Source organism: Empidonax traillii, unplaced genomic scaffold (genome assembly GCF_003031625.1).
Source record: "Empidonax traillii isolate 1590-97213 ecotype Southwest subspecies unplaced genomic scaffold, ASM303162v1 scaffold122:size1458747, whole genome shotgun sequence".
Classification (NCBI taxonomy): domain Eukaryota; kingdom Metazoa; phylum Chordata; class Aves; order Passeriformes; family Tyrannidae; genus Empidonax; species Empidonax traillii.
The window spans coordinates 395265-423107 of record NW_020955315.1 but is presented as its reverse complement, the minus strand read 5'-3'; the positions used below and the strand labels follow the sequence as shown (position 1 = coordinate 423107).

The 27843-nt window shown below is 39.1% G+C and overlaps 1 protein-coding gene across 1 annotated transcript in view; it reads left to right on the top strand.

Annotated features, from left to right (window-relative positions):
• The window catches only part of TPK1 (thiamin pyrophosphokinase 1), a 223895-nt gene that overhangs the window by 109887 nt on the left and 86165 nt on the right, over positions 1–27843 (top strand). The window contains exons 4-5 of the mRNA XM_027883260.1: positions 3641–3736; positions 18815–18961. Coding sequence (XP_027739061.1) covers positions 3641–3736; positions 18815–18961 — 243 coding nt within the window. The remainder of the gene's footprint in view (positions 1–3640; positions 3737–18814; positions 18962–27843) is intronic.

Sequence of the window (27843 nt, the reverse complement as noted above, 5' to 3'; positions counted from 1 at the left end):
AATTATGTTCTCATGCTCAGAAAAATAAGAGAAAGAGCAAGCATAACTTTCTCTTCATAAAAGGTTAAGAAGAACATGGGAGAGTGGACAATTACACACTGCTTTCTGCAAACACACAACGTGCTGCGACGTGTAACGTTTCTAAAAACGGGAGAAATGCTGAAATGTTCAGATTGACATTTCAGCGCCTGTCTAAATTCAGTGTCTGTCTGAAATATAGGGTTCAATAATCCTATTATGTGTGTCTGACACACTCCTCCTTCTTTAGCAATGTGCCTCCCACAGCTGCCGTAATAAGACAGAGCAGCCAAAGCCTAATATTGTGTGCCTCATCCTATCATTCAGCAAAGCTATATCGTCATCAGATGCAATCTATTGTTTTCATTCCTGCTGCGTGGTATTGATTTTTCTAACCTTTCCTAATGTTAAATTTGTTTGGCTTTTTAACTTTCTTGCGAAAGGTTAATGTTATTAAGTTGAGCAGGTATCTATAAAACTACAAGCATTATTGCCTATCTTGCCATTGTTGTACTGGTCTTTCATTGAACTCTGGCTGCAGTGGATAGCTCTGTCTTGAAGATTTTTGTCATTCCAGAATAATGCAGTGAAGGTTGAAAAGAACCGCATTACAATTGTCATCCAACTTCGTGGCATAAAATATTGGATTTGATATATCAGGAGCAACAGATTTATCTGAAGCTCTTATACCGTGAGTGAACATGAACTGCACAGACATTAATTCCAACAAGGCTGTGACGAGGGCAAAGGATGATGCTGCTTGTCCCTACCCCCAGTTCGGTCTGACCGTACCAACCTCTTTGACATTGTGACAAAAAGAGCAGTTCTAAAATCTCTACCAATTCCAGAACTGGTTATCTGTTTGATGAGGAAGCAGAATGAAAATTACAGTTTAATTCAAAGGAAGTTGTGAATTTAATGGTAACACTCTATCAACATTTTTTGATATGATGATCTACAACAGTACTGGTATAAAAGCATCCAGGCAGTGAGTCAGCAGTTTCAGGATACCCCTCTTTAGCCACAGTACCTTCTTGGTATCAATGTCATGGGTACAGTAACCTGCCTTTAATAAATTGTGCGTTTGACATCCCATTCTCATATTTAAATTGGGCTTCTGTGATGGGTGTTTGAGGCCTTTTGTGGTGACTATGCAGAAAACACAGTAGCAGGTCTGAACATATGTTTTCTTGTGTGGTACATCACAGCTTTCTTCTGGACTGTGGAAAATTACCTTCAGTGCTCTCCAACCACCATGCTAATGTTATCTTGCCTTTGGTAGTACCTTGTAGTTGCTTTAGAATATTTTTCTTATCAAAGAGCATACTGAGAAGCTGGCCAAGAACTCAAGTGAAATGTTCTTAATAGTAGCATAAAATAATAAATAACAAAGTAATTTAAACTGTTTTTAGATGACCACTTAAAAAAAAATAAAAAAGACAGAACTTGACACTTGGGTCTTCCCTGTGTGGAAAGCAGAACTGCAGCATACCTGCAGCTGCCAAAACCTGCCTGGTCACGGAGATCAGGCTTGTTAGTGACTGCAGGAGTATTTCAAAGTGCTGAGGGAGAGTGGGGGTTAAATCTTTTATTTATAAATTGGTACCTATTAAGTGCTTACTTCTGCCAATGCTGTGAAGCCAGGGAATGGCCCTGGCAAAAGACAAAAAGCCTTCCTTCTCTACTGCCAGTTTTAAGAGCTGGTAACTGAGGTGGTGTCTCTTCTCCCATGCTCAGCAGTAGCTGTCCCTGCCACTGATTTACTCTTCATCTGTCACGTTCTCATGCTGTTCTGCAGCTGTCTGAGAAAGACTGAGGAGGTTCTGTCTCTTCAAAGTTTCTCACAGCTTGGTCTCTCATCCCACTATCAGTGCTGATATTGAGGCTGTCTGAGAGCACCCCATGCTTTGTGAATGAAGCATCTTTTCATTTAGAGTGGCTTTGCTTAACCAGTTCCCTTCAGTGGTTTTCAGATCCAACCGTGAGCTCTCTGGGTGGGCCTGAACACCCGAATACCTTTCCTGGGCTCCCTTGGTGTCTCTGGCTGGTGTTGCCAAACTCACGTGTTCATTATGGACTCCAGATGTGTCCCTTCTTCTCCTGCCAATTTTACCTTTTGCCTTCCCTAGTGAAGAGTGGGAGATGTGACAGCCCTTCACATTGTTTCATGCCTAGCACTGAGTCCAGGATCCAACTACATTTTCCCTCACCCTTTTGTGGGGGCAGCAGCATCACTTCTGCAGTGGCGGTCTCTGATGACATGTGCTGTTGCAGCAATATGATTCTTCATGCAGGCAAACCTGAAAAGATATTTAGGGCAATATCAGGTATCAGAAAGGCTACTACTTTTGACCATATTTCCTTTCAGAAATTTTTTTAGGGGGGAGGAGAAGAGGTATAATAAAAAAACATGTCATTATCTTCTGCTCCCTTATCTCCTCTACTTCATCCAAATGCAGCCCCTTCTGCATTATGGCTTTATTTGGTTTTATATGCATTTTAACTGTGTGGGGAAGCATCTCAGTGTATGTCTTCCTATTGGAGGCTTGTTACGTTGTTGCATGAAATTCACTAAACTCCAGGGATTCACTAATCTGGGAAGTTTTGTCATCTGTACCTTTATTTTCACCACTAATGTAGAGGCAACTTCAACAATTTGGTGTGGGTTGTTTTGTTTGTTTGTTTGTTTGGGGGGTTGTTTGGTTTTTTCATTTTGTTTTTGGTTTAGGGGGTTTGTTTGGTTTGGGTTGGGTTTTTTTTGATGTAACAAAATAATGCACTTTATAAGCATAGGCACATGTACAAAGGTTATATAGTCTGAATGCTTTTCTCCTATCAGTTCTTACTGTGTAGAGCAGAAACTTAGAGTCTGTCAGGTAAGACAAAGCTAAGAGGCTTTTAAGGGAACCTTGTAGAGGTTGGAAAGGGAACCTCTAAATGCAGCGTGTATGGTCTTTATTTTAATTTACAATGCTTTACGTGGTATTTTGCATCCTTTTAACCTCTTTGAATAGTGACTTTATGTGGTAGATGCACTCCTTACTCAGCTTTTTATCAGAGACTTAGGAATTGCATTAGTTCTCAATTAAGAAATCTGAAGTCCTGCTCTCCCCTTACTTTAACATGCTCTCCTCCATAATACCCCACTGCCAGGAAATAATTTTTGGATCACTGCAACTTAACTACTAGAACTGCACTGGGTCTGGAAGCTTGAACATTTTTGCATGCCTACATTTATACACATTTGAATATATGCAGCAGCACCAGAGAGAACAATCATTTTCATGGAAGTTACTGATCACGCAGGGCTTGCTACTCCAGAACTTGCTCATCCAGCAAAGCATCATAAAACATGTTTATCCAAAGGCACAGATGTACTCAATGAGTTTTGAATATCTACTCCTGCACCCATCAAACTGCTGTTTCATAGTAACTTGTTAAGCTGGGACCTACAGTCTTTGGGCTCTGTAAGGCTGATAGTCTTTTACTTAATTCTGCGTCTCCATGCAGAGACTCTGAGTTATTGACTGCAGTTAGTTTCATCAAGAACATCATTAGTTCTCAAAATTGAAAAATGATTGACTTTTTTTTCCTCTCTCCGTTTTACGGCTTTCTTCACTAGGGATGTGAGTTAATCGAGACCATGGATCAGGACCTCACAGATTTCACCAAGTGCCTTCAGATACTGCAGAAAAAGATAGAGAAGAAGGGACTCCAGGTAAAGACAACAAATCTTTTGTCTCTGGTTCTTAGTAATTACTCTTTCTCTCAATGTATTTAGGTTTGTCTTATAAGTTTGCACTGAAATGTAACTAGTTTCTGTACCCTTGCCATTCTGCAGTTTTGCCTTAATTTACTGCACACCTTGTAAGCATTGATGCTTCTGCTAAAAGGAATTACAAAGTGTGTCGATGAACAAGTGTTGGCTTTCTTAAAAGGCAGCTTGTATTGATTTCTGTTAATGAACTACTCTAAGTACAGAAGAGTTGTTGCGGTTGGTGTTCAAAGAAGGAGTCCCACTTTGGCATGTAAATGTATTTTCAAGACTTGGCACGCTAAGCCTTGATGTTCATCTCCTTTCTCTCCCCATCCAAAGGTGAGATGGAGAGAGGGAATCTTATCCTGCCCATATTACATATGGCAAGCAATACCTCCTTCTGCAAACAGTTCCCCTGGAATCAAAGGGAGCCTTTGTGGAGCAAACAGTGTGCTAAACTTAAAAGGAGCCATATGGAGTTGTCAGCAGCTCATTTCACTGGAAAGGCAAAGAAGGCAACGTTCCAGCTCCCCTTCCACAGTTTAGTTCTGGAGACCCTCTTGTTTTGTCTCTCTGGGATGAAAAGTTAAAATTTCTTAGGAATTTCAAATGTGGTGGGCCAGTGGCAGATGTGCTCTTGGAATTGCTGCCCTTTCTTCCAAATGGAACAGTCATTCATAAGGGCTGACCTCTCTCTTCTGCTCTTCACCTGTGGGTGAAGAGATGAAACAGCTGCTGCATCCTCTTACCTAAAGTGAGGGCAAGAGACACGTAAGAAAACTGAAACAGCACAACATGGAAGGATATGTGTAAACCTCCTTTTTTCCCATTTTCATTGTAGCAGGATAAGAAAGTTGTGTGATTTTCTGAGATCACTGTACTCCAACAAAGCAGCAAGGGATGGAAATGCTGATACCCCTCTCTCTTTCTTCTTTCCTCACTCCAGGCTGATAAAAAATTGACCAGTTTTTGCTTAAACTATTTTGAAGTGTCATGTTCTTCTAAAGGAAATAAATGCCATGGGACATTTTGGAGTGCTGTTGCACAATGCCCATTTACAGTTGTATCTTAATACACACTGTTGTTCATCAGATTTATTTTCCCCATCAGTATAGACAGAGATGGCAGGGTTTCACCATGCACTTCTCTTATCTGTTTGACTGTAAGCCAGGAAACTCTTTATATGGTAGTTTATTTTCTTTTCCCCTATAATTTATCATCACAAGGGTTCAGAGATGTGTCTTCCCATCCTGGGAATGGGAATGATAATAAGTGCCGTTGGAACAGATGAACACCCATGCCTAGGATTTTTTTGAATTTGGCAAGTAAAGTGCTTTCTTCTTAACAGAAATACCCTTAGAATAAAGGAGAACTTGAGTGTTTCCTGGATTTTATTCATTATCAAATCCCATCTATTATTTTAGAGGGAACATTTTTAAGCTATCACGGCATGTTTTATAATTAATAATCAATGTGTGGTTAAAATAAGAGGAATGGGAACATGACAGCTACAGATGTGTTTCAGCAATAAGTAGTCTATTTGTAAAAGTTTGAGTTCTTTGACCACTCTCATGGTAAAGCCATGCTGAGTTGCCTAAAGGATACTGCATTGTAATCCTGGATGATATTTTCCAGAGAGGAAGCCAGAGTGTCACTGCAGTCATGCACCAAACCTAAGATTTCCATTCAGTTATATTTTCATGCCGTTACAGGTAAGAGATGTGCTTTAGAGACAGTGAGTTTTTCAGAGGCCTAAAAAGTGACACAGGTAATTTTCCAAAACTAAGTACCATGTTCATTAAATCCTGGCTGCTTCTTGTTTACAGTGTCTGTTCCATCAAACACAATAAGATGCTATCAGCTGATTAATGCACACTAGATAAAGCATATAAGGTCATTGACTCAGGCAGATAATATGTGAAGCTTAAACAAATGGAAGACAAAACTGTATCACAACTGTATAAATTACAAGTTTGGTTTCCAATTTGCCCTTTGTTCACGAGCATTGGGTGTAATTTGTTAGTAGGTGCTCGGTGGTTCTTCAGAATGTCCTTGCAGTGCAATGCGTAGCTTGACGTCTGGTTTCCCAATAACATTGCAAAATAAACTGTCCTCAGTTTATGGATGCAACCTCTTGGCTCCTCTGAAACTCTAGCCACTTTAAATACTGAAATTTGCGCTTAATTTAGGTTTTTTTTTAATTGGCAACATTCTGCCATGAAAAAAATGTCAAGTGGTAAGAAAACAGCTGTCACTGAATTCTGTGTTCACCTGGGAATCATATACAGCTGAGAAGAAAAGAAGGTCCAGGGTCTGAAAAGAAGAACTGGATAAAGAACAGGTTCTTCATCTGCATGTAGGTTTTTTTAATCTCAAGTACAAACTTGCATGTCACAAAGTGGAATTTTTTTCCTTCTGGAAAAAATATAATAAAAGCTTTGCTTTTAAGTGTGAGCATTAACTAGGTGGAATATGTCTTAGTGGTTCCAGGAAAAATATGTGTGACTCCAGTTTTTATTTTTTCCACTCTGTCTGGCTTATCCAAAGTACTTGTCAAAGGGGAATATGACAAAGAGACACTACAAATCTGTTTTCTCATAATTTATAGTTGAAGTAGCTAAACAAGGAAAGTATCTCTTTGGTATCTTTAAAAAAAAAAATTATATCAGTCATGCTGTGTTTACTACTCCATCGGGGTAGCAATATGTTAAACTGGGAACTAAACTACATTCAGGGTATACCATGGATCCACAATCCTGACATAGTTTGTCTGGGTGAAATTCAACTGTGAGCAGCTGAAGTATTTGAAATGGATGTTCCTTCATTGGTTGGAAAATAAGTTATGGCTGATCTGCTATACTGAATGGATAAAATTTCTCCTCTGATTTATCAGTCACCTCTACTGAAGTTCTATGTCAAGGAGGTTTTTGAGCTCACGTGAACATAGGGGGGCATTATCTTGTTCCAAAGGAATTAAGTTTGTTTCATTTCCTTTCCATGTCTCTGCGTCTTCATCACCCACCTTCTCTTCCTTCCTGATCATCCCAATAGCTTTTGAACAAATAACTTTTGAACAGAGGAAGAGAGTACTGAAAGATAATCATGTCAAACAGCTTTCTTGGGTGTCACCTGAGGGGACTGGAGATGAGATAGATGCTCAGTATCTTTCTGGGGAGAAGGCTGCAAAAAAGCTGGTTTGGATTTTAAAGGCGTTTAGAGAGTTCCATTTGAGGAGAGGCCTCAAAAATGTCTTTACAACAAAGAAATATGCATTTAGAGTTGATGGTTAACTGAGACACAAATTTTGGAGAAAAAACCGCGTTAGTTGCTGAACTCCTTGTGTGATATAAAGAGCAGTAATTCTGTCTTCTAGAGCAATTAGCCAGATTTGTAACTGCTTTTTCTTTATTTCTTAAATAAACACTCTTAGACTAGTTTCAATCCTCAGGGTCGTTCGTTTCTGGTTTACACTGCATATTTTGGTCGCATAGCCAAGTCATGCAGAAAGCAGCATTTGGGTCATTTTGTGAAATCTACGTCACCTAATTATATGTATTTATAATCGCATACTGCAGTGAATTTTTTGCTTTAAAATTTTGTTTTCTGCATGACTGTGAGTATGCATGCACACGCATGCATGTGCAAGTACGTATATAAACGCACACATTTTCTGGAAGTGCACCATTCTGCCCTAAGTGGTGCTTTTTTAATGTCTTAATAACTCTGTCTTTATTGCTGCTGTGTGTTTCTTTCACGTTGTTTATGGTCTATTAGGTGTGCACATTTTGCTTTACTGCTTTAATCACTGTTTAATTCATTCTGTAGTTACGTGAGTACTTTCATTTCTTCATTACAGGGCCTTCAGATAAACTTATTTCTGTCTGCTACTGCTTTCTGTTCTTAATTTTCTCTCATCTTAATTCAAGCTATTTCAAGAAACCAACTGAACTGGCAAAATGATAGGCAAGCCTACAATATCTCTTATTTAGGGATCTGCAGATCTTGCATTAGAAGTGTACGCTATTATCTTCCATTTGCAGATCAGAAAGCAGAAGTACAGAAGCAACTTGTCCACAATCTGCCAGCGTGCCAGTGGTACAGCTGGGGATGATACTCCACTTCCCAGTCTTCATCAAATGCCCTTTCCTAAACAGCATCTTTGGTCTGACTCACAGGCAGCTCGTAGCAGCTCAAACCAGTGAGACCTGGAAGTGTGTTTGTCAATTTTGCAGCTCCGAGAAGAATCCTCATAATATAAAGATAGATTTTAACCATTATCTTTATCTCAGAGTTACAAACTCTTGCTTTCTTTAACTGTTTCATCTAAAACACCATTTAGTCTTAAAACTAAGCTCTGGGACTTTTCATTTAGCTTTATTATCTTTTCTGCTTAAAAAAAAAAAGCTAGAGCAGATCATTTACTTATATGGGCTGAAGATATAAAAAATGAATTTTATTGAAACCTACATGCCTTTTAGTGGTTTAATGTTAGTGTGCTTAAATTGGTAAAAGTACCAGTGTCAATATGAAAAAGGGAAAATATCCAAACCAACTCTTCCTAAAAACCCTTGCCAATAAAGGCGTACTATAATAACATTTCCATTTTCAAATTACACTTTAAAGGTTCAATCAGTCAGCAGTCTAGGTTATTAATTCTTTTAAGGGAATGCAAACGTTCCTCTCTTTGCATTTTAAAAGAAAGTGTCATATCAGTCCACTTTCTTTTCTGTTGAGGGAGGCTCTACATAATGTTAGTGCAGTCCTCTGATTATGGAGTGCTGAAGAGAAGGCAATGAAGTGATGTTGATTTACCACCTTCAACTATGCAGTGTCCAAACAGCTTATTGAGCCCTCTCTGGTTTGTCATACATGAGGAAAAAGACCTTGAAGGAAAACAGTAAGTACTCTAAAACAAAAATTAGAAAATACTCCAAAAGAGAATATTTTTTTTTACATAAAGAGCAGTCCTGCAGAGAAAGGGTGTAATTATTGCAAATACTGTGCTCTATTAGGCTTAGGTTTGGGTTTTTTTCTATCAGTTGGGGTTATTCCTGATGATGTGACTTTTTGTAGCACTAAATACATTGGCTTCCATTCCTGACTGAGTTGTAATTTTGCTGCTTGTGTTAGTAGTTGGTAATTTCATGATGGAACACTACTTGTTTTCATTTCTGAAGACTTTTGGGAATCCAGGACAGCAGTGGGAAGGGCTTTTAAAGCAAAACTTGAAAATGAGGACAGTCATGCCATGATTTGGGAATGGGGAAGTAAGTAAATACCAAAATAGGAGATGCGAACTGGAAAATACCAAAGCTGACAGGGAGCTGGAGTGTGAAGCTTTTATAAGAATCATAGAACCATAGAATCATTTGGGTTAAAAGGGACCTTAAACATCATCTAGTTCCAACCCCCAAGCCACAGGCAGGGACACCATCAACTAGACCAGGCTGCTCATGCAACCTGACCTGTAACACCGACAGGGATGGGACATCCACAACTGCTCTGTGGAATATGTTCCAGTGCTTCACCACTGGACCTGAAGGACCATCATGACCCTGAAGTTTGTGGCTTTATCTCCAAATTTCATGTAGGAGTCAGGACTGAGAGTAAATCTGTTCAGTTGAGTTTTACTTCTTAATGCTTCGTGGAAGAATAAAAAATGTAAATGAGATATATTTTAGGGGAAGTTGAATACGTGTGATGAAGAGGTTCTGATACTGCCAAGTGCTGCATCAAAAGATTTTCTTGAGTTATTAATAGTAATCCTCCTCATGAACCGTTCTATCCAAAAGAAACAAACGGATCTAAAGTCTATCCTGTAGATTCCCACTTCTAGAATGCAGAATTTCATAACATCTTCCAACCTGTGCAAATCCCTCCTATAGGGCATTCAGACATATCCTTGAGTACTATTCTGGCTCTAAGGTCCAAGTCCACCTTCCAGGAATGCAGTGTCTAACCCTTGTTTCCGCCTGAGTTATTTTAATGCTTCCCATTGTAAAGGTGTGACAAAGTGCATCTCCTGCAATGCAGGAAATCAGAACTTGCCAGTTCCCAAAGAGAAGCACCCTAATTTCATGCCAAGGAAACAAACTGTCTACCTATTCCATTATAGCTGTGAGCATCAAGACACACCGAGTATCTTTGTGTTAGAATAATTCCATGCAAAATGGGTGTCTGCAAGAACACAGTGCGTCACATACCAAGAAATTTTCTTATGTAATCCTTCTCTACTCTACTGGGGCTTGTATTTGATCTAGGATTCTGAAGAACACATTGATTTCAGTTTGTTTGTTTAAAAAAGTTCAACCCCATATCAAGCTTTGGGGAGAGGAAGAACAAGGGGAAAAATACTGTTTATTTAGGCAGTTCAGAGGATTTAAGAGATCAAGGATGTGCTCATTAACAGGACTGTGGAAGCTAACAAGGAAGCCAGCTACTGTTCTATCAACTTAGTCGAAAGCTAAATATATTTCTAAGTCTGAGGTTACTACGGGTGATGTACTGCTCCCTTTATAACCACCAGTTTGGTCCTGTTTACAACTCTTTTTCGTAGGAGATGTGATTCTTCCCCTTCCAGCCCCTTCTGCTTTACAGGAGCACCGCTCCCTGATAGCAGGTGTTGCTGGTATAACTGCCTCCATGCTGGGAAAATGGTCAGGCTACACTGACATACCGTTATTCTCAAAAGACTGTTGCACTTGAATCGACAGAGTCTTGGAGGTGGATATTGTAGTAGGAAATGCTGAACAGCCATAACTTCTGACACTGGGAATTTTTCTGCAGTTCACGCACTGAGAGTTCAGTTTGTTGCCTGAGATTTTCATAAATAACTTGTTTGTTTTTTCCTGCTTGACAAATGAATACTGTGGTGCTATGAAATCTCCCATAAGTTATGAGCATTTTTATAAAAATCTTTTTAGTTAATGGTTTCTCATTAAGCATATTAGTATTCCCACTGTCAAAAAAGGCAGTAGCACAAGCTCAACAGAAGCAGGGATAGAAGGGTCTTCGTAGCAGAGCTGCACTGGCAACCAGGCTTTGCTAGTTCTGATGCTCACACTGCTTATTACTAAACCACCTACCTTTGACTTTGTCACTGACAGGGGATGGTCTCTTCAAATTGCCTAAAAATCCCCTCAGGTTTCTCTTTTAAACTACTGAACAACTAAGCACTGAACAATTAAAGCTCAATATTTTGTTCAAATTAAATGTGAACATAAAATGTTTACAGCTTCACGATGGCCTCCAGTTTAAGAAATCATGCTTCATTTCTTTTTAAGTGTGTGGCTAAATTTATATGGTCTAGAGGACAGCGTAGACAAATAAAATAGATTCTGTAATTATTCAGGCTATGTGTAAATTACCTGCTGTAAATACTGAACCTATGCTGAAAAGGAAAATTGGCATCCAAATCGTAACCTACTTTCCTCAATATAAAAATATATCCAGCCTCTTATAAACAAATGTATAAATTAAAGGCTTCTTTCTGCAAATCTGTCCTCCTTTACAAAAAAAAAAAAAAAAAAAATCTGTACAGCCCAGGCATTCAGTGAAATCACTCAAAAGAGGAACCATTCATGGAATAGGGCCTGAGAGACACAGGAAAAATTTTCCATCTTTAGTTTCAGGTCTTATATCTGTCCCTGGAGTATAATAGGATAGGCTATTATCCCCTTGTTCGTCATGAAGATTAATGTTCAGGCCAGCTGAAAATATTACTGTTCTACTGGGACCTATCAGGAGATCTTCAGACCTGTGTGAACCCGAGTTGAAACATTTCAAATAGCCGAGATAACATCTCGCCCTACCCAGGCACGAGTGCCTCTTGCAATTATGTCCTCTGCGATGGTGCTGTGGGAGAGTTAAGCTCCCAAAGCTCTGCCTTATTTGTGGCATCTTTTATACAGACTTCACTGCTGAACTCTACGATATGCAGCAGAAGTGCCTGAGCCATTACCTCTTACTCAGATGAAAAAATTTTAAAAAAAAAAAAAAAAATGTATATATATGACAGAAATTGAGATTTTTGAATTTTCCATATTGTGTATGGAATATTTCTCCTTAAAAATCTGTGATTCTCTCCTTAAAATTTGACGCCTATTGAAATAAAAATAGGTAGAAAGGTAGTTTTAAAGAAAAGACCCGCCTGGTTTAGGAAGTTACAGGAAAAAGTCTCACCTCTCAATAGTGTTGAATTTGGCTTTCCCTGTTCATTGGGGGGTGTAAGCGCCTGAGGGCTGCTGGCAGAGCATTTGTATAGACACCTTTGTCTACAGAAAACCTACCCCCTTGCCTTGCAATAACACAGGAGGTTTTTTTATCTTCCTTTGTGGGCTTTCCAAGGGTCTCGAACCAGCATCTGGGCAGGAGCTGAAACAAAACCACACAAAAGTGTGGTGGGGACGGAAAGGGAGATTTGTGGGCGAGACACACACATCCTCTATTCATCCCAACCTTCTAGAGGAACAGGAATAGTAAGGAGCCAAGTGATGAGGGTTATTAGTTAGCCTGAAGTGGGGAGTTGTATTGGGTTTTGTGGGCCCAGATGCTGGCGGGGGCCTCAGGGGTGTCAGTGAGGCGAGGTCGGGCTGCCCCATGCTGGCCCCTCAGAAACAGTTTGTGCCTGAAGGGCTGCACCCTGTGGAGAGGACCCCACACCGTAGCAGCAGAGTACGAGAACAAAAGAGAGACAGATAGGAGCTGACTATAGTCCCCTGTTTCCCTGTGCTGCTTGGGGAAAGAGGAAAACAGAGGAGTCAGGAATGAAGGAGTGAAGTTGAGCCTGGGAATAAGAGGGGTGGTGGAAAGGTGAGTTTAATTTTGTCTTTTTTTTCTCTTTCTAACTTGATTTCTAACTGACGATAAATTAAATTAATTTTTCCCAAGTTAAGTCTGTTTTGCCTGTGACGTAATTGGTTGAAGAGGATAGAATAATTTTTTTTCTTCCTTGATTTATTCATTGATGGGAGGTTTTAGATAGTTTGTGTTTCTTTTTTTTTAACTCCTGGAGGCAGTGTACAAAATTATTAAATCCACAGCATGTGCCAAACACAGTGTTCACAGATCATTAAAGATATTTGCTAGACCATTTCAGCATAATCTTTTGAGGGCCTCTTGCATTGCTGCTAATGCAAATCCAGGACTTCCTTTATTAGGGACATGATAGTTGGGTTATTGGTTTTGTGCTTGCATGGGGGTGGTGCTATGGTGAGAACAGTGGTTCAGTTATGGGAACAGAAAGGTTACCCTGATGCTTGTGAATATCTTTTCATACTGCTTTAAAAGATGAGGAGATTTTATGATTTTTCAGCAGAGACATGATTGATAGTCCTGGAATCCTTGTTCATGAACAGAATAAATGTGTCTGGGTTAAAACCAGCACACACTTTACTACAAAGCCTCAGTGAACTAATTGCTTGAAGAGTTTTAGTGCACTTTTACCTCCTCACAACAGCATGGTAACAGTCTGGAGTGGGGACAGGACTTTCACCCAGCAAATGTGAGGCAATAAGGAATTCCAGTGACCCTGATCTCACATGCAGAAGGAATTGTAAAGCTTTGTCCAGCTGACCAGCAGTAGCAGAGTGGGAGTTATTGGTGTCCTCATTTCCATCTGTGGCACAGTGAGTACTGTTTGATCAAGGTCATAACACGAATATTCAGCACAAAACCAATCAGTCAAATTCAGATTGCTCGGAGTCCAGCAGTTCCTGCAGATTTTGTAGGTTAGATTTCTTTAAGTAAGAAGAATTAAGACAATGGCTATGAAGTTTATGTTCCACAAAATTAATGCCAGATGATGTTATATACGCTCCCAAACGTTCCATTTACCTACAAGAGAGAGCAAAGCCAAAGAACTGGAATGAAATAAGGTCATTTGACCAGAGATGTAAATACAAGTCAGCAGTAAAACCAAGTTTAAAATGTTTCCAGCTACTCAGACCTGGTACTGGATTTTGAGATTCTCTTTCTCATTTCCATCTTACCATCATACATGTTGCTTGCTTTAAACAGACAGTTGCAATCTGTTTGCATACTCACTGTCATTAGCAGAAAGAATTAACCTCTTATTTGAAATAGAAAGGGTTACAAATAGAGAAAGCGCTTGGATAAAAATGTAAGAAGATGAAGGTAAGAAGCAAAATTCTTTGTGAAGGAGCTGGAACAATATAATATAAAGATTAGTGGAGTCAGTGAGGTGACGATGAAGCTGATTGAAGGTACTCAGACAGGATGGCAGCCTTTGGCTGAGAGCTCTTGTTACCATGAAGAGTCAGATGTCTGAAACAACAAGGAAATTCTGGCTAGAGTCAAGAGGATTCTACCTGAGCAAAGTTCAGATGCTGCTGTGTAGTTGAGCATATCATTCCTATAGGAAATGAATGCCATACCTTTATGTAAAACACTGGGCTAGTAGAATCAACTAAAAGGGTTAATAACTTGCAATATATTCAACATTGGATTATGAGATTTTAATAGTTCATTAAATTTACACTGCAATTCTGAGGATAATGTTAAAAAAATGACTGTGAAATGGCCAGCACAAGAGCTCTGATACAGCTATGGACAAATGAGCTAAAATCTACTCTGGCCCATTTGTTGTCAAGGGAAGTGCTTGCTGTGTTTTAAAGTCTTCAGTACTGATACAAAGACTAGAAAATATGTGTCTGGAGTTTTAAACCACATCCTGATGTGACAAATTGCCTTATGAAGAAAAAAAAATGCTTTTCTGGTAAACTGGTCAAAGTTGATGAAGTGCTGAAGCAATAAAGCAATAACAAATTTAGTACTCACATTACTACTTGATTGCTTTTCAACTTATGATATACTTCAATATATAGGTATTTCAGCATATAGTATGCTTCCAACACACATGCATGTTACTATAGTAATTTTGTTATCTATGTCATGTTCCTTCAGAAATTAAAGGAGTAGGCTTATGAATGACAGAAAATAAAGAAAGGCTGTGGAAGATGTAAGATTTCAGTGAAGTGAGGTGATAAAAGGAAGCTGTTCCAGTCAGACATCTGACCTGTAATTGGCATAGTAATATCTTGGATATTAGCAGTGGATGGTCTCCATGGTCTTGGAGGGCGGGAGATTAATCATTATTTCAGAGCTTTTGCTACATCTTGATTACTGTTGCCTTCCGTTTTTCCTTTAGGGGAAGTCTTTTTTGCAGTTCTTTCAGTGCTGTCAGTAAATGTGTTTCCTTTCACCTACCCACATCTCTAAACCTTAAGCATGTTTGCTTGCAAGTTGTCTGGCTGAAAGTGAGCTCATGTGGAAAAAAGTCATTTGAGTTGTTTGTGCTGTCCCTGGGGAGAGTATTTCTTGTCAGAGATAATGAGCATGGTTTTGAAAAGAGTGGGCATCCTTTGCTGTCATTTTGAGCCTTGGACTTCCCTCTTATATGTCATGGTGATGCTGACATTACAGTGAACGATATTGCACTCTTTTCACCCACTCCAGGCAGTTCCCAGCTTCCTGCATCCTTAAATACATATTCCTCAGTCCTAGAGTGAATTTTTTTTTTTTATTTAACCCATTCATACCAGAAACAGGAATGCCAGCTGGACCAGTCTTAACACACCGTGTTTAGCGAACCTGCCAAGGTTACAGCAGGTTGTCCGTTTCAGTAGTCTCTGTGAGAGTGGGAGCAGGAATCTGAGCAGCTTCATTCTGATGTGGCGAGAGCCTCAGCTCCCCTTGGTTGCTGTAACTTCTAAATTACAGCTTGGGGAAGAAGGAAGAAATACATCCCTGAATTACAAGCACAAAGTCTTCCTTTATGCTTCCCTTCTCCGTTTAACTGCCCTCCTCTTTGGTAGTGACTTCTAAAACTTTTTTAACAGATAATAGGTGTATCATTTAAATATGACTGGATCATACCCTTAGATCTTCAATTCTTTCTAAATTAAAGCTTCATAGTCTTTAAAGATGCTGTGCATTACATTGAAGTCAGGTTGTAGATAGTCCAAGAGAATGTGCCTGCAATGATCTAAGATGTTCTTTGTAGTTATTTACGAGTTTATATCCTTTTTTTTTTCAGGAAATGAATGACACTGTGTGAAAACAAATTGTGTAAGGGGACTGGTGATGGGACATTTAAGTGAAGCATGGACATTTCAATTGAAGTACAGTGTGTGAGTCGAATGTTACCTGCTGGGCTCATTAGCAGTAACAGTATTAATTCTGCAGCCTGTGTTATACAGGAAATCATAGTAGAAAAATGAATGGCCTTTCTTCTCTGTAGTGTCTTGTGCATTGGTATTCACTTTGTCTTAGGTTCTGGAATGACCAAGAGTCGTGCATGTGCTCTCATGGCACATCCATTTTCTTAAGTGCTTGACGGAGCGAGAGGAGCAGTGATTGCATGGAAGGAAGGGATTGTTTTGTTAGTTTGTGATTCTTGGGTTGTGTGGGTTTTTTTTAACAGAGGTGTTAGCCTTAGCATGGAAAAGCTCTTGAGATTTTTGTTGCACTTAGCCTCTCTGTGTTTTAATTAAATAAACAAAGTGTGTATACCTAGACCCTCAAATAAAGGCTCTAAAAGTCCTAAAATGTCTCTATGCCTGTCACTTCAGCAGGATTATCCAGTGAAAGGCAGGACTGTCAGTTGTCACAGGAGTGCAGAATTCTAGCTTTTCTCTCAGTCTGCTGCTCTCATACTCCAGCTGGATTTGCTTGCATACCTGTCACATACTTGTGTTTTTCATTTTCACAATCCATGCAAGTATCCTAAGTAGTAGCTTCATTTCCTTTTCAGTTATCTTTATTAGCTTTCTCCCAACATACCTCAACCCCAAACCTCTGGTTTATGAATGCCTTTTCAATGTATCTACTCCATGCTAGATTGGTTTTATTTTCATACTTTTTGGGAACCAATCCACAAGACCACATTGTTGCTGTTGAATAAGAAGTAGGACTTTGGGATCACTTCTGACATAGCGGAAAATACAGAAGTTTTTTTTTTTTTAATGTTTTTCTTCAGCTTGCACAGCTCTGGCAATCTCTACCCCAGAAAGCTGCAGTCACTGAGCGCGTCATTGCTTGAGACATGTCCTGTAGTTCACACAAGCACATGTGTGTGAGTAACAGAGCAGAATTTTTCTGACATAGTGGCGCTTTCACAATACGCATTCAGAATGTTATTGCCTCATTTTAATTCCAAGTCAAAGGGAGTCTGTGTTCCCTTCATTCATACCTTTCAAACTGTACAAAACATCAAAGCCAAAGCAAGCAAGTTCATGTATGATGAGACATATACACCAAGAAACTATACAGAGTTGCTCAGTTTGTTCAAGATGAGGCTAGGCTAATATTTAAGCTTCAGTGCCATTGCTCAGAAGAAAAACAACATACCTGTGGATCCTGATCCTTTGCCAGCCACCTTAACTTCACTGTGGTTCCAGTTGGGGTAGCAGATTTCCCTCATGGCTTCTAATGGGGGAGGAGGGGAGCATTTTGCTGCTGATTGTCTGGTGGGAAACTGGTGTTGGTGGGTCTTATTAATAGTTTTATTTTCAGAGAATTGATCTGCCCTTTTAACTCACAGTCATCGCCAGTCAAACAAAAGCAGTTTGCTTCTACAGTGGAATCAATAAAAGGGAAAATGTATTATGGTATTGTGGCTTAGCTGGGAACACATGCTTTTTACCTTTTGCTATTTTGTCTTCTGTTTAAGGATAGGTTTTCTTACAATTCATATTCTGTTGGTGGTACATTAGGTCTGTGTGATCTGTAATCTGCACAGAAAATACATGCTGTCAGCAGTACAAGGATAGTTTTTTTGTTTCAGTGTTTGCTGCTAATATAATGTGTTATATTGATCCATTCTGGCCTCTCAGGTATTCTCCTGGTGGTGATGAGAGGAATGGTATATTTCTTCAAGGAAGGAAAATACAATTTTCATGCAAAAGAATATTCAACAGAATCATAAAGCCCTAGACCTGGTAATAAAAATAGAAGCTGATGCTATTAATACATCATTTTGGATACACAGAGCACCATTATGTGGCTCCTGGGTTGAGTAAAATTTCGTGTAATCACAGTAGCCATAGACTTAAGCTCTATAAAGTTGAAAACTTCACCAGATGGCCATTGTCAAGGCAGCTTCTAAAGACTTTCGAGCTGCAGTGTATTAGGGCCCTAGATATGACTTAGTGGTAGCTTTTTAAAATACGATTTACTGAACAAAACTGATCGACATTATGGAAGTAATAATAATAATAATACTTTGCACTCAGTGACCTTTCATCTGAGGACCCGAAAGCTCTTAATCGAGGCTTTTAAATACTCCCTCTCTGATTATAGGTAATAAAGTGTTCAAAGCCTAGAACACCTGTGTGAGAGAATTGAGCAGGAGCAGTCCAACTGCAAACAGCCAGACGGTGCTTTCTGTGTGTCTGGGATTGGGATAGGAGAGTGCTCCTGTGCCTGTCTCTGTCCCAGCTGCTTGGGGTGGAACTCCTATTCAGTAGTACTTCCAATCCTGGGCAGAGCCAGCCTTTCAGGGGCATTGCTTGTACATTGAAGTGCTGTGTGGCAGGAATGAGGATGACATACAATGGCCCTAACCTGAAGTTTCCTTTATTTGCTCCATAAACCGTGAGGATAATAATGAAATGATGTGGAAAAACTGCGGATACTATGGCTCCAATATACCACACTTACCTAAGTGTGAAGCTAAGGTATGGAGGGATAGATCTTAGGCTCCGTATATCTAGGGCAGACAGGTAAGTACCTTCAAAGACTGGCCTGTATTTTAGGGAGAACAGTTACATCCTTTCAAAAAGTACCACATGTTGTCCATGAGTTTACTGTGCTTGAATACTCAGCCTCAAAATCGCATAGTGGTATTTATCAGTAATGGGAGTAAATAACTGTATTTGACATTCTCTTTTCTGCAGACAGTAGTTATTTTTTTCTTTTTTTTTTTTTTTTTTCCCCCAAAGTGATTTTATTGTGGATTTTCAGGGTCTAGAGCTCATTGCTGAGAGTTTTCTCGGTGACTCTTTTTGTTTTGTCTTTTAGATTGATGTGATTGTGACTTTGGGTGGACTTGGAGGACGCTTTGACCAAACAATGGCATCAGTGGAAACGCTTTTTCACGCAACAAATATCACTCCCTTTCCGGTGATAGTTATCCAGGAGTGCTCGCTGATTTACCTGCTTCAACCTGTAAGTGTTGCACAAAGTTACTTCATAATAAAATTGACCTTCCACCCACCCTGACAGCATAGGTCTTGCGTTGTTAAGTGCTCATTTTCTCACTTGGGTTCTGTAGATTCAGGGCCTAATAATATACATTGCAGGCAAACGGGCAGCAAATGGTGGGCTCTGCATTCCTACCTTGGAAAAAAAAGATTTTTGTTTGGTTTGTTCAGAATAGATTTGTTTTTGAAGCGGAGAAAGAGGAAAACCAGAAACTATGAAAACTGAATTTGGGTAAATGTAGGATTTTGATTATAATGGTAAAATTAACCTTTTAAATTGCCTTCCAGTAAGTTTAAATTCAGCACACAGCCCTTTTGCGTGTTGAGTAGCAGTAAGGAGGTCTGCAGTACAAAAGAAAGACAGAAGAGGATGACATGAGGGAGTTCCTGACATACACATCAGACAGAGCTCTTATGCAGTCCCAGTGGTGCAGTTCATCATGATGGGAATCCATATAGCATCAGCAAGGGAATTTCTTAAAGATGTGTTATTTTTGTGGGTTCTCAGGTCTGTTACTGCATTTATTGATTCATAAAACAACACACACAAAAGATCTCGCTGATCTCCTGCTTCTAAGATTTAAATTAAAGGCAAATCCAAGCATCAAACACTGTTCTCTAACAGTGATTCATTTATTTGTTTGGAAATTATCTTTTCCTGTTGTCAAGGTTTCTAGAAGCTTAACTAACTTTCCCAATTTCTCTTGGAAAGCTTATTTCATTAAAATAAATAACATTCACAGGTAAATTCGACAAAACCTTGCACCAGATGTGCTTCATAGTAATTCGAGAAAAGCATTAATGAGGTTCTATGAGATTATAGATTTAAAGCCATAGGGGCAGATAGTCTATTAACAATTTGAAGCTCTGTGTCTGCAGGAAAGGTAGTAGGCACAGAAGCTCTTTTGTCAGTGTGATGAGGAATTGCTCTGATCATTAGTTACACAGCTAAAGGGACAGAGGCAGGAGTGAGGGGGAAAGAGGGCTGAGCAATAACTGTGGTTAAAATCTGAAAGTGAGGAGTAACTTGCTTGTGACTGATCTGTGATTGCAGTACTTCACTGACCACTGTAACTTTACTTTAGTATATTTTTAAGAACATGTTGAAGGTGGAGAATTCCCAGTTTAGCTTACAAATCCCTTGCTGGGACTGGAAAGACTTTTAATTATTCTCATTCTTCCTTTCCATAAGTGACTTTAAAATGCCATGCCTAAGGTTGCTTTCACAAGAATCTTCCATGAATAATTAAACTCTTTATAACTTGAGGAAAGCCATGATCTGTGCATTTTAAATAGAAACGGGAGGTTGTTAATTGTTTGTGTTTGCTGAAAATTTCTTTGTTCTGTTTTTAATAATGCCATACAAGAAGCGCATAATATTTTTTTGTAGATGGGGAGAGTTCTACAGGATATTATTTTTTTTTCTGCCATACCTGGCTGTCAGCTTGCATTGCCATTCTGTAACTTCAGGCTGTTTCTAGTGTACAGAAATAAAGGGCAGATATGGGGGCAGGCCATTTAAACAATCTCTGTGCTAACTTTTTGACACAAAATTACTTTTGATTGTTGTTTAAACCTGTCACTGTCAGCATCTGCAGTCAACTGTCGTGGTACCTCCAGATAATAACATTAATCCTGCCTAGTTTAGATAAAGATCAAGTGAGTAGTTTATACACAGAAAAAAAACAAGGATCCTAAGCTTGGAAGTGCCTTTTTGTTTTTGGGGTTTTTTTTGTGTGGAGTTCAGTCTGGTATTTTTCTCTTGCAAACAGCCACAATCATGACATTCTCTCTTTTTCCCCCTCTCCCCTTTGTAATTTAAAATCAAGGTAGGAGGGAGTTTAACACAGTGGGAGACCCACTGACTTTTCAAAATGCGAGTCTGGAAACTGTGCAACAAATGAAGCAAGGTTTTGAGATTCAAATGCTAACACAAATTATAAAGTTAAGAGCATGGAGTTTTTTTCTATAAAATGTAGATCTGAAACCTTTCTCTCTTGGAAGAAGAATCTGATCTTTATTGGATTCTTTGGATAATATATATGAGCAAAATATAATTATGGTTTTGCGTCAAAATAACATTAGCCCTCTGTTCACCATAGCAGGAGTGTGGTTCTCTATCATGGGTGCCTAGGCAGAGTCTAAAATATTTGGATACAACAGATAAACTGGTAGTAAACTCTCTAATGTTCATTTCTGACCCGTAAGGATGAACTCCACTAATGAAAATAAAATAAAAAAAAAGGTGGGAATAGTTATTACACCCCATACATACCTGTCTCCATGGTCTCTATGGAGAAGTTGGGTGGGAGGCTGAGACCTAACTAGATACGCTGTAGGTATCTAAGTTTAGATGAATTAATTCCAATATATGTCAAATTACTAAACAAGTATTAAAAAAAAACAAAGCAGGGATGAAATGAGGTGCGCCTATGGAAGGGCCCAAAAAAATGAAAACCTAATTTGTAACTACAGAAGTTATAAGTTGACAGTGAAAGATTTTCTCTTATCTGAATGGGAAAGGAAAGCTAATAACAGGCAGCCTTTGAGCAGATAACCAACACAGTTAAAATCAGTGGCAACGTCTGAAGACTTTAAATTGCTTAATAGAAAAGGCAAACAGAAGATTAAGTTGGCTTTGATTTTGCCAACTCCAAGAGTTGTTACTTTTGTGTGGCATGCAACAGTAATTAGGGTAGGAGTCAGGAATAGGGAGACTCTGTAAAAATTCCAGGAGGTGATGCCTGTTCTGAAGCATCTTCTAATGGGATGGTTGGAATTAAAAAAAAAAAAAAATTAAATAAAAAATGGACCCTGTATACTGAATAGAGGTCATATTTCTTTCTGTAGTGGGGGAGGAAAGAAAGCCTGAATTTTTAATGAGCAATCCCTCTTTATAAGCAGGATATTTTATGCAACAGTTCATGCATTTTATGCTTGAAATTTTGGTAATATCAATTACTGCTAGACTATACCCTGGCTGAAAAGCATTAGGCCCTTGGAGTCGTGTTTATCATGCCAGCCATGCTCAGGACGAATGGCTTAAGGTTTCACATACATACTTTCTCATTTTCTGGTTTTGTGCTTCTCAGGAGTACAGAAACATTAGCTTCTGTACACTGAGCATAAATTATCTTTTATCTGTGAGTTTTATGGCAGTTTGTAATACAAGGTAATAGGATTTATGACCAAGAAATGAGAAGATGTCCAAGAGTTAATGAGGCCTGTGTTTTACGCACACCGAGCAGTTCAGTTTTCCCCACACAGGATTCCAGCCTTAGGATGGGGAGAAGAATTGCTGCCTACACATGAAAATGTGTTACAGCAGCATATTTTTGTCAGTTAGGTAACTCTTTTGAAAGAGCGTGTGACTACTTTGATAACTCTTTTTCTTGCACACAGCTTTTCTTTTGAGTGCGTGCCTGCCTTCCTTGTGAGAAAAAAAATTAATAATTTAGCATCATAGATAGTGGTCCAGCAGTTAAATGTTAGCAATAAGAATCAGGAATCCCATCCCTTATCTTTACTGCCGTATCCTTGAATAGAAGTATATTGTACAGCCTTTGATCTCACAATCTCCTGGTCTGTAAATTGTGTAAAACCCACGTCCTTCTGTGAATGGGGACTGTGAGGCTCATTTAGTTTTTTGCAAAACACCATTACATCCTCAGCTCTGCACTGGGGTGGAACACAGTATTATGGTAATAGTAACAGCCGTATTAGTAAGGCCCTTAATTAATGCAAACATTGCCATACAGGAGGCTGTGCAGATAATTAGTTAGCATGGTTCCAAACTCAGTTTTAGGGGGAGCTACCTGTCATTCTCGCAGATGTGGCTGGGCACGGTTCAGATTTAGCACAGGCCAGTAGCATTTGGAAGGTACTGCCTTGTTTTAGGAGCAAGACAGAACAGCCACATACATTTGAGCACTGCTGTTCTAGTTAGCTTGAGTTCCAGAGAGTATTTCCTGAACAGTTTTACAGGTGCAGACAGAGCGATCAGGCATGAAGATCTGCTCCAGGATGGAGACACCACAATAGACGTGAGAGAATGTACAAGACTGGAAACTTTGCTGGGGTTTGTTGCTGCAGTTCTCTATGCCAAGGTTACTTGTTTCGGTGTGTATCCATGCTTGTAAAGTTTAAGGGGAAGTTCAGGGTATACTTCTGCGAGTTTTTTGTCCTGAAAGGATGTCTTTCCTGCTTGGTATCTGCTCTCAAAGAGTGCTATTGGAACTTAATCTCCTCGACAAAGCAGTCTATGGCATTCACAAGCATACAGCTTCTTGTTCTTGGATAAATACGTCTTCTTTGTGACTTTCTATGAAAAAAACCAACCATTCAGCTGGACAGAAACACTGCAATGTCAAAAATACTAGCAGTGGCACAGTCTTAATTAAGCCCTTCTCTGGGAATCTGAATCCTTCACAGGAACCCTTGAAGAAAGGGGGTTTTTACTTCCATTTAAATGAATTCTCAGAAAAAATAGTTGCTATGTTATTAGTTTAACTGCCTTAATTTCCTTCTTAGGTAAGAAGCTTTGAGGATTCTGTTCTTAAAATAAGACTTACAGTGTATGTTTTTATTCTTGCCTGAGCAAATCCAGCGGGACTAATGATTATTCAGGCATTCTTATCATGTAGTGGGCCTGTGTAAATATGACCTTCAAAAGGCTACAGGTCGAAAAAAATCAGGTTTATTTCGTGGTAATTCATGGGTATGGAGTGGTGTTGCTTCATGTTTACCGCAGGATTCCTGTGTTTTACTGAATGTCAGTGATCCAAAATTAATTCAGATATGTCAATAACATTCTGACCTGGGAAAGATTTACTTACTATCTTGCTTTGCACTGTTACAAAAGGAAACTTTTAGGTGGATTTCCTCATAACAGCTAAATTCTTTGTAACTTAGTTCTATTCCAGCGTCATCAAATGTGTAGTATGAAATATACAAAGCTTATATAGTATCTTAGAAATAATAAGTTGCTTTTGAGACAGTCAAATCCTTTTAAACAGTTTATTTAGCATCAGTTAAAAGTGCATCAGCCTGCATCAGCTTTATGAACAGTTTGGAATTATGTGGAATTTTGTGAACTTTTTTGCAGAGGATGATATCTAATAGTTATGGATTACTTCTGTATAATGAAGATTATGTCAGATATGTTTTTCTAGTAAGTCTCATCCTACAACCATTTCGTAGCCAAAGAGATAACAACAAATTCATAAGTCAGTCTGTTAGCTTGTAGGTAACTGCTTTAGAAAAAATACTTATCTTTCAGAAAGGAAAGGAAAATACCAAACTGTCATTGTGAAAAAAGAGGAAAAGAATGATCTCTACTAAGTGAGATTTCCATCTGCTCATAATTCTTAAGAAACAAGTAATACTCTATAGCAGGATATGATAATCACAAAACCGTCTTCAAATTCGCATCTGGAAGAGAAGACAATGTAAGGAGTCTAATTGGATTAGTTAGGTATTTGTAAATTCTGAAGTCATCTAGTTTGGTTCTGAATCAATATGTTGCGCTTGGTAAGTGCCAACAGTTCTGCTCTCAAATTTTTTCAGTATCTGTCCAGATTTTTAATTAGTTACTACAGCAGCTGATGGATGATCATCTAGGAGAACCTTGACCCTAAATAAAACTCTTCCAATGAGGTTCCTGCTCTCTGTTGTTGCCCCTAGCTGTTGTGATATGCTCTTGTTAATATGTTAATATCTCTTTTGCTGCTTTATGGAAACCACAACAAGTTTTTTTAGTCGCAAAGTTAGCTACAAAGCTAATTTTCTTAGAGCTGGTTTGGTTTTTTTTTCTTTCCCAAAGCTGTTAATTACTTTTCTTTCCTTTGAAGTCTTAATCCTTCTTTTCATCCTCACCCTTAACAAACTTCTTTCCTCAGTGGTCTGATACTTCAGGGTTTTGTTTGCGATGTAGTATTAATAATTTTGTGTACTGTCAAACAATTCTTCTGCTTTACATTAAATGGTCAGCAATAAAACATATAATGTTTGTCTTTGACATTTGCTTATCGTGAGCTGATGCTTAAACTGGGATCGATAGCAAGCTGGTAAAACTTTCTCCTGTTTTGATGATAGCAGCAAGCTGAGGAAGACCACAGCAGTATTTTCACTTGCTATGTGTTCATTTATCTTTATCACTGAACAGAACATTTCTTTATCATTTGTCACTGAACAGAAGTTGGAGTGTGTGCATGCATGTGTTCATTCCAGTTTTGTTTGGGTTTTTTTCCCAGGTAGGACTTTGAAGCTATATGGAGATTTTGTAACAAGCTAAAGAATTCCCAAGCTTGTTGTGAATAGATTTTTGACCAGGGGAAAAAAAAAAAAACCAAACAAAACACCAAGAGCAAAAGCATTTTAAAATACTGTTAATACGGATTCCAAATTTGGTCAAAACTTTAAATACTTTGTACGTAATTTAATAAGCTTTATGTTTCTACAAGGTGCCATATGGTTGTTGTTTACAAAAGAAAATATATTCAAAAGCTTGTCTGTATGATGGTCTCGTAGACTGGTACTTTACAGATTGTTTTTTTAGCATTTTTATGAATATTGCTGTGGTTTAAAATATTTGTCTACCATCTAACACCTGGAAGGAGTAATGCAATGTTTTGAATTTCAAGGTCAGCCATTAGATATGAAGAACTAAAGGGACTTAAAGGAATAATTATGAACACTTTATGTGACTTGCCTTATAAGAGGCCAGCCCCCATACTGTTTAGTTACCATACAGCAAGATATGACTTTCTTTTTCTAATCTTGTTTCTTCTTCTTTCCCTGTTTCTTTTTTCCCCTCTCTGGATTTTTCTTGGATCCCATCAACTGTCTTTATTGCTGCATTATACCTCTTTGTTCAGCTTTATTGTGTTAGCCCAAATTTCTCAAATTCTGGGATTCTCTTCTACTTATTAAGTGGCACAGTCTTTCTGAAAGCATTTTACTGGCTTGACTGAAGTGAATTTCACCAGGGTTTTGTAGTAAGAACTTTTCTCTTTCAATATTAAATGGATTTCAGTGATAGTTTGGGGGAGGGGGGGGGATTTTTTTCACTCCCCGTCTGAGTTACAGAAAGTTCAGTAGGGAATCTAACAGGTATCAGAAGTCTGTACTCTGTGACAGAGCCTCCTCTGAAAAGAAAATATTTTACTGCATACAATTAAAAATACAGCAGGGAAAAATCAGTATTATTGCTCCTAAACTGAATGTAAATAACAGTAAAAATTGAGTGATAATGGGTGATAAATCATAATCTGTCACAAAACCAAAAATCTGAATGCTGAACACCTGATGGCTGACCAAGCCTGAAGGGTTTTTAGAATCCTTTAGAGGTAAATTCAGTTGTGGTCCTTTCTGCTCACATCTGAGTACTGGCTATAGCTGAAGTCGTAGAAGGTGATCATCTGTATTCTGGCCTCAGTTATATTTGAAAATGTGTTATCTCTTCAATTCAGTCCCTTTGTGAAATGGCTTGGGCTTTCCCAGTCCCTTACTGTATCACTGCTAATTCTGCATCTGCCAGGGCATTGGTGTATGGATTTTTGACATTTACTCTTACTCTTAAAAAAGGGTCAGGGAAAGAAGAATGATAATATTTGGTAATATCAGGGGTTCTAGGGAAAACACTGTACTACACTGATAAACAAGATTTAGCTAGAACTATTCAGCTTTGCCGTGGGAAGTGACTGACTTCACAGTCCAAATTTTCTTCATGTTGATAACAACTGATTACATTACTTCAACACTCTCTCTCTGGCACAACAGAACATCCCAAGAGCAGATGGTGATAAGGGATTGAATTCTTCATAGTATTTTAAGACTGTAATGTGTCTGCCACTCTCATGTCAACTCCAATCAAAAGTACTTGCCAGCAGTGCAGTTGGACCAATGACCTTCATGGGAGTGCACAGGCTCCCTACTCTTAATACTAAAATCAAGATATTTGGAGTGAATACATTTCCTTTAAAAGCAAGAAAAGGAGTCTGGGAAAAATCTTCCAAGATCTGTGAGGAGGTTATCAAGAAGATGAAGCTATACTTATTCCTGAGGTGCACAGCAAAAGGATGAGATACAGTGCTCCTAAACTGAAATGGGGAGATTCTGGGTAACATAAGGAAAAATTTCCACTCTGATGTTAATTACAGGAATAGGTTGCCCAGAGAATCTCCGTCCCTAGCAGAGTTCAAAACCCAATGCGAAGGCTGCACTCAATGACCTCCCAAAACCCCCTCCTACGTAAGTGATTCTGGGACCCTTGTGGAAACACAGGTGATCTGAACAGGTATGTTAAAACTTAACAGGAAAAAATGTCGAAAGGAGAAATGGTTGCTGTTTCTAAAGGCACTGAGTAAATGCCACTGAGAAAGCTTGAGAAGTGACCCCTCAATCTTCTTCACAGAGTTCAACAAGTCCAAGTCCAAGGTGCTGCACCTCAGGAAGGGCAATCCCAGACATGAGTGTGCAAGGGGAGGAGAACTCCTTGAGAACAGCCCTGTGGAGAAGGACGTGGGTGTGCTGGTGGAAGAGAGGCTGGACACGATTCAGAAATGTGCTCTTGCGGCCCAGAAAGCCAGTTGTACCCTGGGCTGCATCAAGAGAAGAGTCGCCATCAGGTTGAGGGAGGTGATTCTGCCCCTCTTCTCTGCCCTCACGAAACTCCACCTGCAGTGCTATGTCCAGCTCTGGAGTCCTCAGCACAAGAAAGATGTGGGCCTGTTGAAGCAAGTCCAGAGGAGGGTCATGAAGATGCTCAGAGGGCTGGAGCACCTCTCCCACTAAGACAGGCTGAGAGAATTGGGGTTGGTCAGCCTGGAGAAGGGAAGGACTTGGGGA